Source organism: Equus przewalskii, chromosome 17, assembly GCF_037783145.1.
Source record: "Equus przewalskii isolate Varuska chromosome 17, EquPr2, whole genome shotgun sequence".
Classification (NCBI taxonomy): domain Eukaryota; kingdom Metazoa; phylum Chordata; class Mammalia; order Perissodactyla; family Equidae; genus Equus; species Equus przewalskii.
The window spans coordinates 19,156,036-19,170,821 of NC_091847.1; the positions used below are offsets into that span (position 1 = coordinate 19,156,036).

Below are 14,786 nucleotides of genomic sequence, written 5' to 3' on the forward strand. Positions count from 1 at the left end.
CAACTCTACACTTAGCATATATCCAAGAGAATTGAAAACATATGTCCACACAAAAACCTGTACGTGAATATTTATAGCAGCATACTTCATAATAGCTAAAATGTAGTGATAACCCAAATGCCCATCAAGTGAAGAATGGACAAACAAAATATAGTATTTCCCATACAGTGGAATATTCAGCAATAAAAAGAATGAAGTACTGCCACATGCTACCATATGGATGAACCTTGAAAACATAATGCCACATGGAAGATGCCGGTTACCAAAAAGTCACACACTGTATGATTCCATTATATGAAATGGCTTAAATAAACAAATCTATAGAGACAGTAAGATAAGTGGTTGCCAGGGGCTAGGTGAGGGAGGAATGGGGAGTAACTGCTAATGGGTTTGGAGTGATGAAAATGTTCTGGAATTAGATAGTGGTGATAGTTGTACAACTCTATTTGGAAAACCACTGAATTGTAAAAGGCTGAATTTTATCTCAATAAAGCTATTATTAAAAAATAATAAATGAAAAGATCCAACATTGTGAAAAAAACCTGCTTCCATTTTCTCTAACTTTTAATGATATTCTTTGAGACTATTTAGAGGTAAAGATGCTGACTTTAATTTTCTTTTTTTCACAGCACTGTTGCAAGAATTCAATTCCGTCTTCCTGATGGTTCTTCCTTTACAAATCAGTTCCCTTCTGATGCTCCTCTAGAAGAAGCAAGGCAGTTTGCTGCACAGGTAAATTTGTGTCTTGAGTTGTAGTAAAGGTAGATGAGTAGGTTATTAAAATGTGGGAAGGGAAAATTTCCAAGCGGAATTTGCAGAAGGTGAAGGTCGTGACGTATCCTCAAGAGTGAGGCAAACACACCTCTGGGGTGTTGTTTAGCTTCCATCATGTGGTAGTGCCATATGGGAACAGCATATCTGCTTGTGCAAAAACAGGAATTTGCTGATCTGTACAGTAGCTCTGGAAACTTTTCTCACTGCTTAGTACACTCAAGTGGAGGAGTGAAAAACACGTGATTTATCTAAAGATCTAATCTGAGGGAGTTGTCCCCTGTAAAAGGACACAGTTTTTCTTGATCCTCTCTTGTCACATTTTCTGCTGGTCATTTTCCCACCATCTGCCAGTTGGTCAAGCCTAAAGGTCAATAATCTTTATTTGGCAACAAGTATCTTCTTCAGGAATTTACTTCCAGAACATGACCTTACTCAGAATCTGAATGGGTGTGAAATTTGGTATCTTAGAAAATAAGATAGGAGTAATCTCCAGTTAGTTTTGATTCTTTGATTGGTTCCTTATTCAAAATGGATTCTAGGCATCAAATGTCCTTTAGGGTCTAGACTCATTACATGTATGTACTAGTATTTATCCTGTATCACTTGAAGGTTAAAATTAGTGTTCAGATCTTTTCACTGGGCCTCTTCTCTGCATTCAGCCCGCTACCTCACTTATGGGTCGCAAAGGAAGGATACCTCGAAAGCTGTCTCCCTTCCTCCACTTGTGAGCTGGGCTGGACAATATAAAAACTTACTTTAAGAACTCTTTCTACCTAAGCTTTAAAGTAGAACCAACCCCACAGAGCCTCTTTCATTCTTCTTTTAACTTGGAGCTCCATCTTGGGCCTCCCCAAAGAGGGTACCCCTGGCCTGAGTCTCATTGCTTCTGCCACAGGTCATTGAAGAGGGAGCCACATGAGGAAATGAAAAAAAAAAAAGAGAGAGAGAGAGATCTTTAATTGCATCAGTCATGTTAGAACTTCACCTCAGTACAATGACCTAATTTTGTATTTTTGTATGTCCTATGTTAGAGTGAGAACAGTGAGAGGTATGTATACCTACTGTAAAAATTTACAAAGGACAAAAGTGTTACTTTCTTTCTTTGGAATCTTCTAGGGAAAAATAAACAGTTGTCTAAGATTTTACAAGTATAGGTGACAAATTGTGATGCTGCTAAATGTAAGTTCCTGGATCTGGGATTATATGTATAGTGTGGGTTCATTATGAACCATTTCTTCTTTGAGTCAAAGAGGAGGCAAAAACTCCTGATGTTACATATATATATGAGGGAAATTCCGATCTATTCCAGATTTTTTTTTTCTATTCCAGATTTTTAATAGGGAATACCTATAATCCAAATGTGTATTTGTGTAATATTAATGTAAGTTTGCCAGAGGATAGTGAAAACTAACGGCAAACTGCAGCCATACTTAAAAGAGATATATACTTGTTCCTTTTCATTGAGTTTATTTGTATGTTTTTAGGAACTATATTGTTGTTATTTTGTGGTCATTCTTGAGTTATAAAAGCTTTTAAATACTGTTTGGATTTGATAGTTTTCAGCTACTCTTTGAAGCACAAAGTTTTATAAATGTTTTTGAGTTTACATTTAAATGAACTTTTAAAATCAAGGCAATTTTAATTAAAGTGGTCATTTTGGATGCATATGAATATGTAATACCTAATTTTTAAAAGGCACCTTTGTAAGGTTTTAAAACTTATTCTTATGTTACAGACTGTTGGCAACACTTACGGTAATTTTTCATTAGCAACCATGTTTCCCAGGAGGGAATTTACCAAAGAAGATTATAAAAAGAAGTTACTGGATTTGGAACTTGCCCCAAGTGCTTCAGTGGTACTGTTGCCAGTATGTATAGACATATAAATTGTTTCTATTCTTACAGTCCTGTTTGTTCTACTCTTAGTCGTTTCTTGTAATGAGCAGAAGAGAAGGTGAAAGGTGTACCTGCGTCTTCTGTATCTTGGTTAGTGTGGATCTCCCTGCTGTAAACCAGAGCCCCACACCTACAACAGTTAGCCTTCCAATAATCAGGATTAATGGGATTCCCTGAGGTTTGAAGCCTTTCCCTTTTTTTTAATCATCAAGAAAAACTTTTTTTTTTTTAAGATTTTATTTTTCCTTTTTCTTCCCAAAGCTCCCCACTACGTAGTTTTATATTTTTAATTGTGGGTCCCTCTAGTTGTGGCATATGGGACGCCACCTCAGCATGGCCTGATGAGTGGTGCCATGTCTGCGCCCAGGATCCGAACCAGCGAAACCCTGGGCCATCGAAGCAGAGCGCGTGAACTTAACCACTTGGCCACGGGGCCGGCCCCTACTTTTCTTATTAAAGTTGTTAATTGCATTACACAAGTTTAGTTGTCTTAAAAATATTGATTCATTTCACTGAGAACTACTTTCTAATTTCTATGTTGTGATTACTCCTTTAAAAAACAGCTCCAGGAGTTCCCAGAAGTTTATAAACACTTGTAAAACAGCAAAAGATGGTAATTTTACCTTTGTGCAGTAAACTAAATCACTAGGACTTTCTTGTCCAGATAAAAGATACCTTGAGTGTGATGTGACTGGGCTGATGTAGTCTTTATCTTGGTTTATTTCTTAATTTTCAGGCAGGAAGACCAACTGCATCCATGGTACATTCTTCCAGTGGAGACTTTTGGACGTTGTTGGGGACGGTGCTTTACCCATTCCTTGCCATCTGGAGACTGATTAGCAACTTCTTGTTTAGTAGTCCTCCTCCTGCACAGACCTCAGTGAGAGCAGCAGCATTAGAACCTTCAAACCTTGGATCGTCTAGTAACTCAGAAAAAAGGTATCTGTCTGTTTTCCCCATTCGCAAAATATGTTGGTAACACCCAATACCTTATTCAAAATGAAAAATTTTGTTATGGACACCTTGCCTTCTTTCTGTATAAGGGACAAACCCCAAATGTTCTGAAGCTTTATTATATCATCTCTCCTGGGAAGCTCACTACCTGAGTATTCTCAGCCGTCTTTCTAAAAGCTGTTCTGTGGAAAGCAACTTCACCTCTGTTGCTCTTATTTCATTTATTGTATTCTCTTTATCCTGTAACTGTAAGGTAGTTTTTTTTTCAGGTCTAAATAGTAATATCTTTCTTGCTAGCCATGTTTTGTCTGAAAAGATATTTCATTCCATTAATTTCTCACAGTCACCTTGCATAATTTCTTTAGAGGGATCATTGTGCACTAGATAATATATTTTTTTTTAAAGGCAGCTTTAGTGAGGTATCATTTAACAGCATTCACCAATTTTTTTTTTTTAAAGATTTCATTTTTCCTTTTTCTCCCAAAGCCCCCTGGTACATAGTTGTGTATTCTTAGTTGTGGGTCCTTCTAGATATGGCATGTGGTATGCCGCCTCAGCATGGCTTGATGAGCGGTGCCATGTCTGCACCCAGGATTCAAACTGGCGAAACCCTGGGCCGCCGAAGCGGAGCGCGCGAACTTAACCACTCAGCCATGGGGCCAGCCCCTGCACTAGATAATTTTAACCCTGGTGGTTCTGTGATCAGGTGGCTGACCACCTTCTCTGGGTCATTCAGAGAAGAACCAAACCAAGGAAATTGGATATTCACTTGAAAATGGTGCCTCTTTCAGAGAGTTATTTTGGACTAGTCCTTTAAGCAAGAGGCCTTTTATTGCAGATGGCCAAGGTTAGAATGGTAATACTAATAGACAACACTAATGATTTTAGCTCATACCTCTGTTAAGATTCTGCATATTTGAAACAGGTTAACAGGAAGTATTTTCCTAGAAGGTGAGATTATACCCCTTTCTTTTTTGTTTTTGTTTTTTTTTTTTTTTGAGGAAGATTAGCCCTGAGCTAACTGCTGCCAATCTTCCTCTTTTTGCTGAGGAAGACTGGCTCTGAGCTAACATCCATGCCAGTCTTCCTCTACTTTATATGTGGGACGCCTACCACAGCATGGCGTGCCAAGCAGTGCCATGTCCGCACCCAGGATCTGAACTGGTGAACTCCAGGCCCCTGAAGCGGAATGTGCGCACTTAACCGCTGCACCACTGGGCCAGCCTCTATTCCCCTTTCTAATAATTAAATAATACCACAATTTATTATAATATATACTGTTAAAAACTCTAATGGGCTGTTAATAGGCATTATAGCAAATCCTCATATCAATCCTATGTGATAAATAATGAAAATCCTTGCCTCTGTCTTTCATCAGTAAGGAGATCCGTAGTCTTGTCTCCTGTTGATTCTCTAGATGAAGAGTTGTGTAAATATTGTGATTGGGCTGATTTAGCCTTTATCCTGATTTTTTTCTTAACTATTAGTCAGGAGGACCAATTATGCGTTTAGTACATTACTCAAGTGGGGACAAAGGGAAATTCTCTAGTCTTAGAATAGCATATAAATTAGGCCTCTTTAGTGCTGAATTTTAGAACTCTTACTGAGCAATGGGTGGAAGTGTTTAATCCTGAATTGCTATAATATAGCATAGCTAGCTGTGTGGGTTTTTAAAACTTTTTCAAGTAAAGGAAGAGGTCTTGGGTTGGGGCAAAGGATGGGATGAATGTGTATCTGGAAGGTCGAAGCTTTGTGTTCCACTGTTAGTTTTCTGGTTTTTTTTCCTCTCTCTCCTCCCCCTAGTGTTGGAAAATGTATTAACTTAAATTTCACCCCTTTTCCTTCCCGTAGACGAAGATGTTCTATTTGTTATTAATTGTTTATATATAAATAAATCTTTCTTAAAGATTATGAAAGGATTGAAAATTGCTAATTGACCATTTCTGTAAGTTAGGCTATGAATGGAGCTTTGAATAGCCTCTAGGGTGCTGTGTAGGTTGTACATGTTTCAGTAAATATATCAGCTTGCATAAATAAGATAGGAAAGATTAGTTGGCAGATGGTCCCACTCTTCTAAAACTTAGTAAGTCATCAAGAAATACATTGAAATGGAAAATATGATTTGGCTGGTTTTGCTTGGAAAACAGATGAAGTTAAACTGCCACAGACGTATAAGTCTAGTACTGTATTAATAGATTTAATTGTCTCCTGTGGACTTTGCTTAAAATATAGTTGCCTATATCAGTAGAAGTTTAAAAGAAACAGCTTTGTATTACTGCTATCTTCATTTTATATTGCCTTCTCTTTTCTCCCTTTTTTGTTATATCAGGGAACCAGTCAGAAAAAGAGTGCTGGAGAAAAGGGGGGAAGACTTTAAAAAGGAGGGGAAGATATATAGATTGAGGACTCAAGATGATGGTGAAGATGAAAACAACACTTGGAATGGAAATTCTACTCAACAGATGTAGTGTGACAAGTACAATATGTGCAATAATTATTGTTTCTCTTATGATTTAATTCAACTAAAATTCTACTGGAGAGGTGGGACTGCTTTAATGTTTTCTAACTGATCTATAGAACATCTCTTTATTCCTGCTTAGTGGGTTAAAGTTGTTTAACTCAGACAAGTCAAGAGATAAAATAACTGGCTGGTAGGTCTTTGCCTATGGTAACCAACTGCTAGAAGCCTAAAAGAATCAAAAGGTCCGCCACAACCTTCCTTTGTCAGCTTTCTTACTTAGTGTTTCATGTACCCCTTAGCCCTTTGCTTTCAGATCATATGTTCTGTTTAGAGCGATTTTGCTCCAGAACTCTTAAGCCCACACAGAGTAACTGGTCTGTCACTGAGTAATTGGACTCTGAGTCAGAGCATTTTAACTAGCCAATCAGATGACAATTTATGTTTAACTTTTCTCTTTTTGCTCATCAGCTGCAAGCAAAATCTTGTAGTTTTTAATCTTAAACACTGAATAAAAAATCTTTTCCAAAAATCGGAATGATCTTATTTTTGCTTTAAGTTGTGTTATCCTAGCATCTTTTTGTTGCACAGGGCTCTGTTGAGGTTATGTGTCTCTGATAGTTTCCTCCACTACTGCCCTGGAGCTGTCTCAGGAAAGTCGCTGACTACCTTACCTTAACCATCACTGAAGGAAGGAATTTTCTGACACACATTGACGCTGTGTTACTGTCTCTCCTAAGTCAGCGAGTCATCATTTTTTTTGCGTCCTGTTTGGTCTTCGCTCTTACCAGATGCAACACAGCTGCTAGTCCACAACTAGTTCTCTCTCAGCTTAGTACTGAAATTCTGCTCTCCATAATCGTGCTTGAAAGAGCTAGAATACCTGTGGTGCAGGACAAGGAGTATGCAATAAAGATATGCCATTTGCTCATTTGTTATTAAGAATTTTAAACAGATTCTTAATCTGACTTACATGCTACTTTATCCATATATTTTTGGCAGTGGAGACCACTAAACCAATAATGTTTGAAAAAGGGAGTAAGCTTGACAGTTTCTCCTTTAACTCTGTTTTTTGGTTGCAAGATAGCACTCTTGAGTGAACACATGTAGAAGGACTCCGACTTTATTTTCTAATGGGAGGAAGAAATTTTCTCAGAGCAAACTTTCTGTTTTTTACCCCTGACGTAACAATGACTTTTAAAAATGGTAATAGCGTTGGCAAGGAAACAGGCTACGCTGTTGCTAGGAGTGAAAAACTGGTATGATCTTTCTGAAAAATATTATCAGAAATCTTAAATATTTCATACTCTTTGATCCGATAATTTTTTCTAAGAAATGATCATAAATGCAGACAAAGTTTAGGTATAAACATATTAATTAAGTTTTGTTTATTTTACTTAAGAACTAGAAACCAACTAAATGCCTTCTGTAGAAATAATTAACTTTTGATGAGAAGAAATGGTACAACACTAATTCAGCAATTCAACTTAACATATTTATTGAATACCTACTGTGTGTTGGGGGTGAAGAACAGGATACAGAGCTGTAGGTACAGTATGATCTCAGCTTTGTAAACGCATTTTATATATAGATAGTACTATGTATTAATGTAATGCAAAGAAAACGCACCAAACGTTCACAGTGTGAGAGTGGTGGTGTGTGGCTTTAGTTCTCTTTTTTGCACCCTTACATGTTTTCCCAGTTTTCTGCAATGATCATATTCCTTCTATAATTTCAAAAGTGAGTTAGAAAAAGAAGAATCTCCAGCAAAGCATCCTATTTAAGTAAATGTTTGTCATCTTTAAAAATACAGCAATAGGGGCCGGCCTGGTGGCGCAGTGGTTAAGTTTACACGTTCCGCTTCAGCGGCCCGGGGTTCTCCGGTTCAGATCCCGGGTGCAGACATGGCACCACTTGGGAAGCCATGATGTGGCAGGCGTCCCACATATAAAGTAGAGGAGGATGGGCATGGATGTTAGCTCAGGGCCAGTCTTCCTCAGCAAAAAGAGGAGGATTGGCGGCAGATGTTAGCTCAGGGCTAATCTTCCTCAAAAAAAAAAAAAAAAATATATATATATATATATATATAGCAATATGTGATTTTAAAAAACCTGTCAAATGGGTGTGACCCTGCTAATAACTATAGAACTATATTTGCCGAAACTTGGAGTACCTCAAGTCAATTTGCCTTGAAAAAGGTGAAATATAGATCTTAGAGAAACGTACATAAAAGAATGGTTCACAGTCTTTGAATAGGTCAATTTTATGTTTTAAGAAGTATTCATGGTGAGAAATTCAAAACAGCATAGAAGGCTATAAAATGAAAATGAAGTCTCCCTCCTTGCATGTTACCCCACAGTTCTAATCCCCACAGGTAACCTCTATTAACAATTTCTTTTGTAATCTTCAGAAAATTTTTATGCATATATAAGCAAATATGTAATCTTTATTTTTTAAATAAATGGGATCATATTATATATACTATTCTGCATCTTACTTTTTTACTTACACAGGCTTGAAAATCTTTCCCTATCAATACATAGCTACCTCATGCTTATTAATGGCTACATAGCATTTTACTTTATAAATGTACCCCAACTTAGTATCCATTCTCTGGTGGCATTCATTGGTTATTACAATGTTTTTGCTTGTTTTTGTTTTTGTGTTACAAACACTGCTCTAGTGAACATCTTTGGGAAGGTATCTCCTTAGCTGCGAAAACATCCCTGTAGGATATGTTTGTATAACTCACTGAGTCAAAGGGTTTTTGCTGTTTGGATTATAAAAGATGCTGCCAAGTTGTCTCCTCTAAAGGCTCTATGAATTTACACCCCCACCAACAGTGTGGAGTGTGGAGCCCCACATCCTTGCCAGTACTGTAGTATACTTTTTCATCTTTGTCAACATGAAAGATGAATGATTTTATGCATTTTATATGCATTGTGTTGATTATGAAGTTGAGATATTTTAATATTGTCATTTTGATTTATTTTCTGAGAACTGCCTGTTTGTATTCTTTGCCAATTTTTATTTCATGTTTCTTCTTTTCCTTATGGATTTATAAGAATTCATGTATATTAAGAAAATTAGTCCTTTATCTTGCATATGCTGTAAATATTTTCTCCCTGTTTATCTTTCGATGAGTATGTTGATGGTAATTTTTGCCACAATATTTATGTGGTCAGATTTATCGGTGTTTTCCTTTATGGCCTCTGAGTCTTAAGTCTTGCTTCTAAATACCTTTCCCACTTCAGAAATTAATTTAAAAAATCCTATCCTAGTATTCTAGGATAACCCATCTATCCTAGTATTCTCATGGTTTCATTTTTTTTCACTTAAATATGGTATCCTAGGAAGGGATCTGGCACCCTTCCCCATGCCTCTGGCTAACATCCTCAGCAGCTAATCTGTTGACCCACCATGATTTATGAAATAATCCATCTTTCCCCCCTGATTTTGAATGCCACCTTTGTCATGTACTTTAGTCCCACAGGTAGTTGGTCTGTGTTTAGGCTCTCTTCCTCTGGTGACCTTTCTATTCTATGCTACCAAACTACTTTTTACAACTAGCTTTATAATATGTTTTGATATTCTTCCCCCACCCCCACCCCCAGATTTATCCTGGCTCTTCTTACAAGTTTGTTTAATGTGAAACTTTATATTATTTTGTCCATGCCCTCCCCCCAAAAAGTTATACTGAATTTTGAGGTTAATTCGGGTATAATTGACAGCTTATAAGACTGAGTCTTTCTGCCCAAGAAATGTCTTTAATATCAGTTGTAGAATCACCCTCATCCCCCTCTGACAGACATTTCCTATCTACTGATGGAGACAAACGCTTGTGTACCACAAGTTTCTGACTGCCAGGTTGGGGCCCACGGCAGAGGAACATTTTTTTTTTCTTTTTTTTTTTTAAAGATTGTTTTTTTTATACAGTTTTTTTTTTTAAGATTTTATTTTTTCCTTTTTCTCCCCAAAGCCCCCAGCACATAGTTGCATATTCTTCGTTGTGCGTTCTTCTAGTTGTGGCATGTGGGACGCTGCCTCAGCATGGTTTGATGAGCAGTGCCAAGTCCGCACCCAGGATTCGAACCAAAGAAACACTGGGCCGCCTGCAGCGGAGCGCGCGAACTTAGCCACTTGGCCACAGGGCCAGCCCCCAGAGGAACATTTTGACAGGAATTTTCTATAGATACAATTATTCAGGTAAGGAATGCTTCTGAGAAATGAAATTTTAAGGATGATCACCCTCTTAAAACCAGTTGAAAACTGCTCTGTTTTTAAAAAACATTCTCCCAGATAGTTAGAAAGAATATATAGACCAAATACGTTTTTAAGTGTTCCACACTAAGATTGTCTCATTAGCACATTTGAGGGGAATTGATAAAGACCCCATCTTTCTCTGCACCCACCACTACTCTAGATATATTTTGTGAGTAAACACACAAAAGGAGCAGGTGTGCTTTCTACACCCTGTCTCCAAAATGCTTGCGAGACAGTGAGACATGGTCCTTTGGTCTGAAGAAGCTGATAGGGAAATACGCAGTTCCACGATAATGTGGTCAAGCTTTAATAGGGGATATTTACAAGCAAAGTAGAGGAAGGAGCACCTGCCGGGGGAATTCAGGGAAGCCATCCAAAGGGGAAAGTACATTATCTGAGCTGAGACTTAACAGGCATTTTTAGAAGAGAGGGCATCCTAGGCAGAAGGAATAGTATTTGCAAAGACACAGGAATATGGGATCATAGTCGAGGAGTTAACATGCAGTTCAAAACTACCACAAATTGAGAGAGGAAGAAAGGAAACAGTCTAAGTGAACCAAGGTCAGATCACATGGGTCTTGAAGGCCATACTTGGGCCCTCAGAAGTCATCCTAGACAGAGGAGAGACAGGAAGGACATAAAAGGTGGCAGTGGAGGGAATAAACGATCATTCAAAGGTCATCTCTGTATGTTATGGTATCTGCCCCAGGGAATATATAATGTAAGCGGAAAGCCTTGGTCTGGTGGGGAAACTTAGATGCCCCAAATGGTTTGTGTGACTTCATTACTTCTCAAGGAAAAGCACCCATAGGAGACAGGACACATTTCAAAGCAACATTTTTATTTTCTGAGAAACACAAGGTACCAGGCTGGGAGGAAGCGTGAGGAGAGGGCAGGAGATGGCACTGCAGTCTGTCTACACTAGGGAGTTGATTTCTTACAGAAAGGATTGCTGTGGTTTTTAATCATGTTTCCACCTTTAAAATCTCTGAAATTTAAAACAGCCCAGTTAAGTGGCTCACAGAACTGCTAGGCGAGTTCAGTATCTGCACATTTCCACAAGAGCCACTTGCAGGGTCCTCTAATGCCCAGATGAACTCCTGATACTGGGGCGCGATGCCGATATTTCCGTTTTAATCAGAGACTGGGAATCCTTCAAGATTAGTTTCTAACAGTGCAGAAGGCCTTTACGAAGTCTGATGGGCAGAATCTAAGATGCTAAGGAGTTTTGTGGGTGGCAAAGATACAAAGAAACTAGGCTTATTTTGCAGAACTGGAGGAGGTGGTAACTTGTGGGTCAGAATGAAGAAGCAGGGCTCAATTCCTGTTGACCTGGTTGTGTTTTCCCCCGCTTGGAGCGCTTACAGTATTTATATGACAGAAATGCCACACCACAGACTCCAAGAAGCATGAGAGCAAAGAGTACGTACAGAGCTGTCTGGGCTTCTGTCGTACCTAGCGAGAGCCCCAGGAACTGAACTGCCTCCTCTCTCACAGGGCTGACGGTGGGTCCAGCATCTAGGAGAGGACAACAAAGGGTGGCTTATGCACTAGTACAGATGTCGTTCTCGGATCTCTGTTAATCTATGTTAAACCCCAGCTACATCCTGGGAATAGAGAAATCACACAAGTACCCACAGTGAATGCACTATTGAGGTGACGGTGTGTATCCCTGTCACTATGAGCCTCTGAATGAAGTTAATTAGTTTTATTTTTTAAATATCGCTATCAGCAATTAGAGTATAAATCGGGTGATTGTCTCTTTCTTTGTATAGTAATTTATACTTTTTCAGTCATTCAACAAATACTGGGTATCTTACATTGTGCCTGGCACTGCGTTTTCACAGTCATTGTATTTGATCTTCGCATTGGCCCAGAAGCATTTGCCTAGTTTCTTGCCTAAGATCTCAAGTTAATGGTAGGGCTGGGACAAGAATCCAGACCTGCTGTTCCCAGACCAGAGCCTAGTTTCTAGATGTAACATTAACCCTAAGTTCCTTTGCTCCATCCTAAGAATGTCTGGAGCAGTCAAAGAAAATAAATCCTGGTTGAATGAATGAAGGAGATGGAGAGGCAGAGAGGAGGGTAATAAAGTAGAAGAGAAGAGACTGAAAAAGGCCCCTGTCACCCCTCACCCTCTGGCTTCAGTTCCTCCCAGAGCCACATCTCACCTTCCTGCTGGAGACAAGGGTGTGGCCCTGTGGCAGGGTCAGGGAAGCCGTTGCACCGGGTTATAGAGGCGAAGAACTTGGCTGATGCTCTGGGGATCCTTGGCAGAGAAGGGTCACTGTAGTTTACAAAATACAGACCAAACCTCTCCGAGTAGCCTGTGGCCCACTCAAAGTTGTCCATCAGAGTCCAAACCGTGTATCCTCGAAGGTCCACCTTATCCTGCACAGCTGCCCAAACACAGAGGCCCCAGCATGAGCTTTCCTGGCCTTCTAAGACACCTTTCCACCAGGCCTGCTGGCCCACAGTTCTCCCCCAGTCCCCATGCGCAGGTCAAGGTGAGGATTTCTTTAGTTTTGGGAGACAGCTGCGCATCCTTTACATGCAGTAATTCTTAGCTGGACGGAGCTGCAGAGCCACCAGCATTTTTCCAGAAAGGCTCAGCCCTTAGCGGGAGTCAGGAACATGAGTAGAGTAAATCCTACTAGGTTATCTACAATCCTCTCTTTTTTTTCCTTCTATAATTGTTATTTTGAGGTGTGAGATGTGTTACTTGAAGAAGTTCTTTTTTTTCTTAAAGATTGGCACCTGAGCTAACATCTGCCGCCAATCTTTTTTTTTCCTTCTTCTCCCCAAAGCCCCCCAGTACATAGTGGTATACTCTAGTTGTAGGTCCTTCTAGTTGTGGCATGTGGGATGCCGCCTCAGCGTGGCCTGATGAGCAGTGCCATGTCCACGCCCAGGATCCAAACCAGTGAAACCCTGGGCCGCCGAAGCAGGGGGCGCGAACTTAAGCACTCGGCCACGGGGCCGGCCCCCAAACCTCTCTGTCTTTACATCTCAGAATATTGATCTTGGTCACTGCCTTAGAGTATTAATGCTCTTCCCTGTAGAAAAAAGGGGGCCCTTGGAAAAGATTTTAGCTGGAATAGGATTTTCTAATCATTTCTTTTCGCTGCTGCATTCTCATTCTCTTCTACTCAGCACTACTTACCGTCCCTTTGTCGTAGTCCCATCCCAAGTGGTTCTGCTGAGCTGAAGGTCTCAAACTTTTGCTTGGGGAACAAAAGACCCTACAGACACCCTCCAGCCCGATCCTCCTGGCCCCTGCCCAGACCGTCCTCAGGAGGGCGCGGCTGTTCAGGGACGTCAGACAGCAAGGGGGGCAAGCAGAGCAAATGACCCAGGCTAGGAGCTTGGTCTAGCTGTACCAGGCACCTGGGTTTGCTTGCTGAGCTTCAATCTAGGAAGGAAAAAACCCAGAGCACAGCCCCAAAGAAAGACTTAAACCCAACAGGGGAGAGAAGCCTCATCTCTCTCATTATGGGGGTCTATGGACACAGCGCTGCCCTAACTGCGGACATTAGCAGATGTTCCCAACAGAGGAGAGTGCACGGGGAGGACGGGGGCCTGGCATACCTTTGAGTGCCTCGTTGATGTAAGTGCGGAGGAAGTAGATCCGTGCAGTGTCGTTGAGGTCTGTTTCTCCCCGTTTGGACACTCCATTCTCTGTCACGTAAATTGGAGGGTTGTTGTATTCCTCCTTTAACCAGTTCAGGATCCTCCGGAAGGCAAAAGGGGTCATCTTCAGCCAGGAGGAGCCAGAGACTGGCCAAGAGGGATCTGCGGTGGAGGCGACTCCCCTGCAGGTTCAAACACCAAAGATTGGGTCGCGATTTGTAAATCCCAAGAGGCCCTTTGCACAAAACACAAAATGAGATTTAAACTAGGAAAAGCCTTAGGTTTTATCTAGATTTGAGAGACATAATTAAACCCAGAAGAGTCAAATTGCGTCAAATTCTGCTCTTTCCACTAGTTCTGGTTGCACCACTCAGTGCTGGTGTAATATCAGACAGGCCACTTAAGCTCTCTGTCCTTCCAGCTTTCCACCTGCACAGAGGAAATGATCTTACTCGTGGACCTCCGACGGGCTGGCTCTGACAGAGCACGCCTCACGCTAGATGTGAAAGGGCTCCAGGCTTTCCTGGCCACCATCTCCAATGGGACGCGAGTGCTATGTCTTCAGAGAACGGTCTCCACTCAGTCACCTACATCTAGTCAAAGCCACACGCAGGCCACAGGTGCGGCCGCAGGCACCAACAGTTGGGGCCCCCATTTGTGTGATGACGGGGAGCAGAGAGGCTTGGACCTGCCTCAAGCACCCAAGACTCTGCCTCCCTGTCCAGTGACAGACAAGGAGAGGGCAACAGGGTGTGCCAAAGGAATGCCTGTTGGGGGAGACAGAGGCTTGAACAACTCGAGAGTCACACGTT

The 14,786-nt window shown here is 40.6% G+C and overlaps 2 protein-coding genes across 5 annotated transcripts in view; one reads left to right on the plus strand and one right to left on the minus strand.

The window, feature by feature from the left end:
• UBXN4 (UBX domain protein 4) overlaps window positions 1-6,613 on the plus strand; it is a 35,263-nt gene extending 28,650 nt beyond the window's left edge. For all 4 annotated transcript variants that reach the window (XM_070579619.1, XM_070579618.1, XM_070579620.1 and 1 more), the window contains exons 10-13: window positions 630-732; window positions 2,510-2,641; window positions 3,406-3,608; window positions 5,953-6,613. In XM_070579619.1, the coding sequence (XP_070435720.1) occupies window positions 630-732; window positions 2,510-2,641; window positions 3,406-3,608; window positions 5,953-6,091 (577 nt within the window). In that variant the 3' untranslated portion in view covers window positions 6,092-6,613. The remainder of the gene's footprint in view (window positions 1-629; window positions 733-2,509; window positions 2,642-3,405; window positions 3,609-5,952) is intronic.
• A 4,551-nt stretch (window positions 6,614-11,164) lies between these two features.
• LCT (lactase) overlaps window positions 11,165-14,786 on the minus strand; it is a 46,787-nt gene continuing 43,165 nt past the window's right edge. Inside the window, exons 15-17 of the mRNA XM_008516927.2 lie at window positions 13,933-14,156; window positions 12,516-12,743; window positions 11,165-11,862 (exon numbers count right to left, since the gene is read on the minus strand). Coding sequence (XP_008515149.2) covers window positions 11,642-11,862; window positions 12,516-12,743; window positions 13,933-14,156 — 673 coding nt within the window. The 3' untranslated portion in view covers window positions 11,165-11,641. The remainder of the gene's footprint in view (window positions 11,863-12,515; window positions 12,744-13,932; window positions 14,157-14,786) is intronic.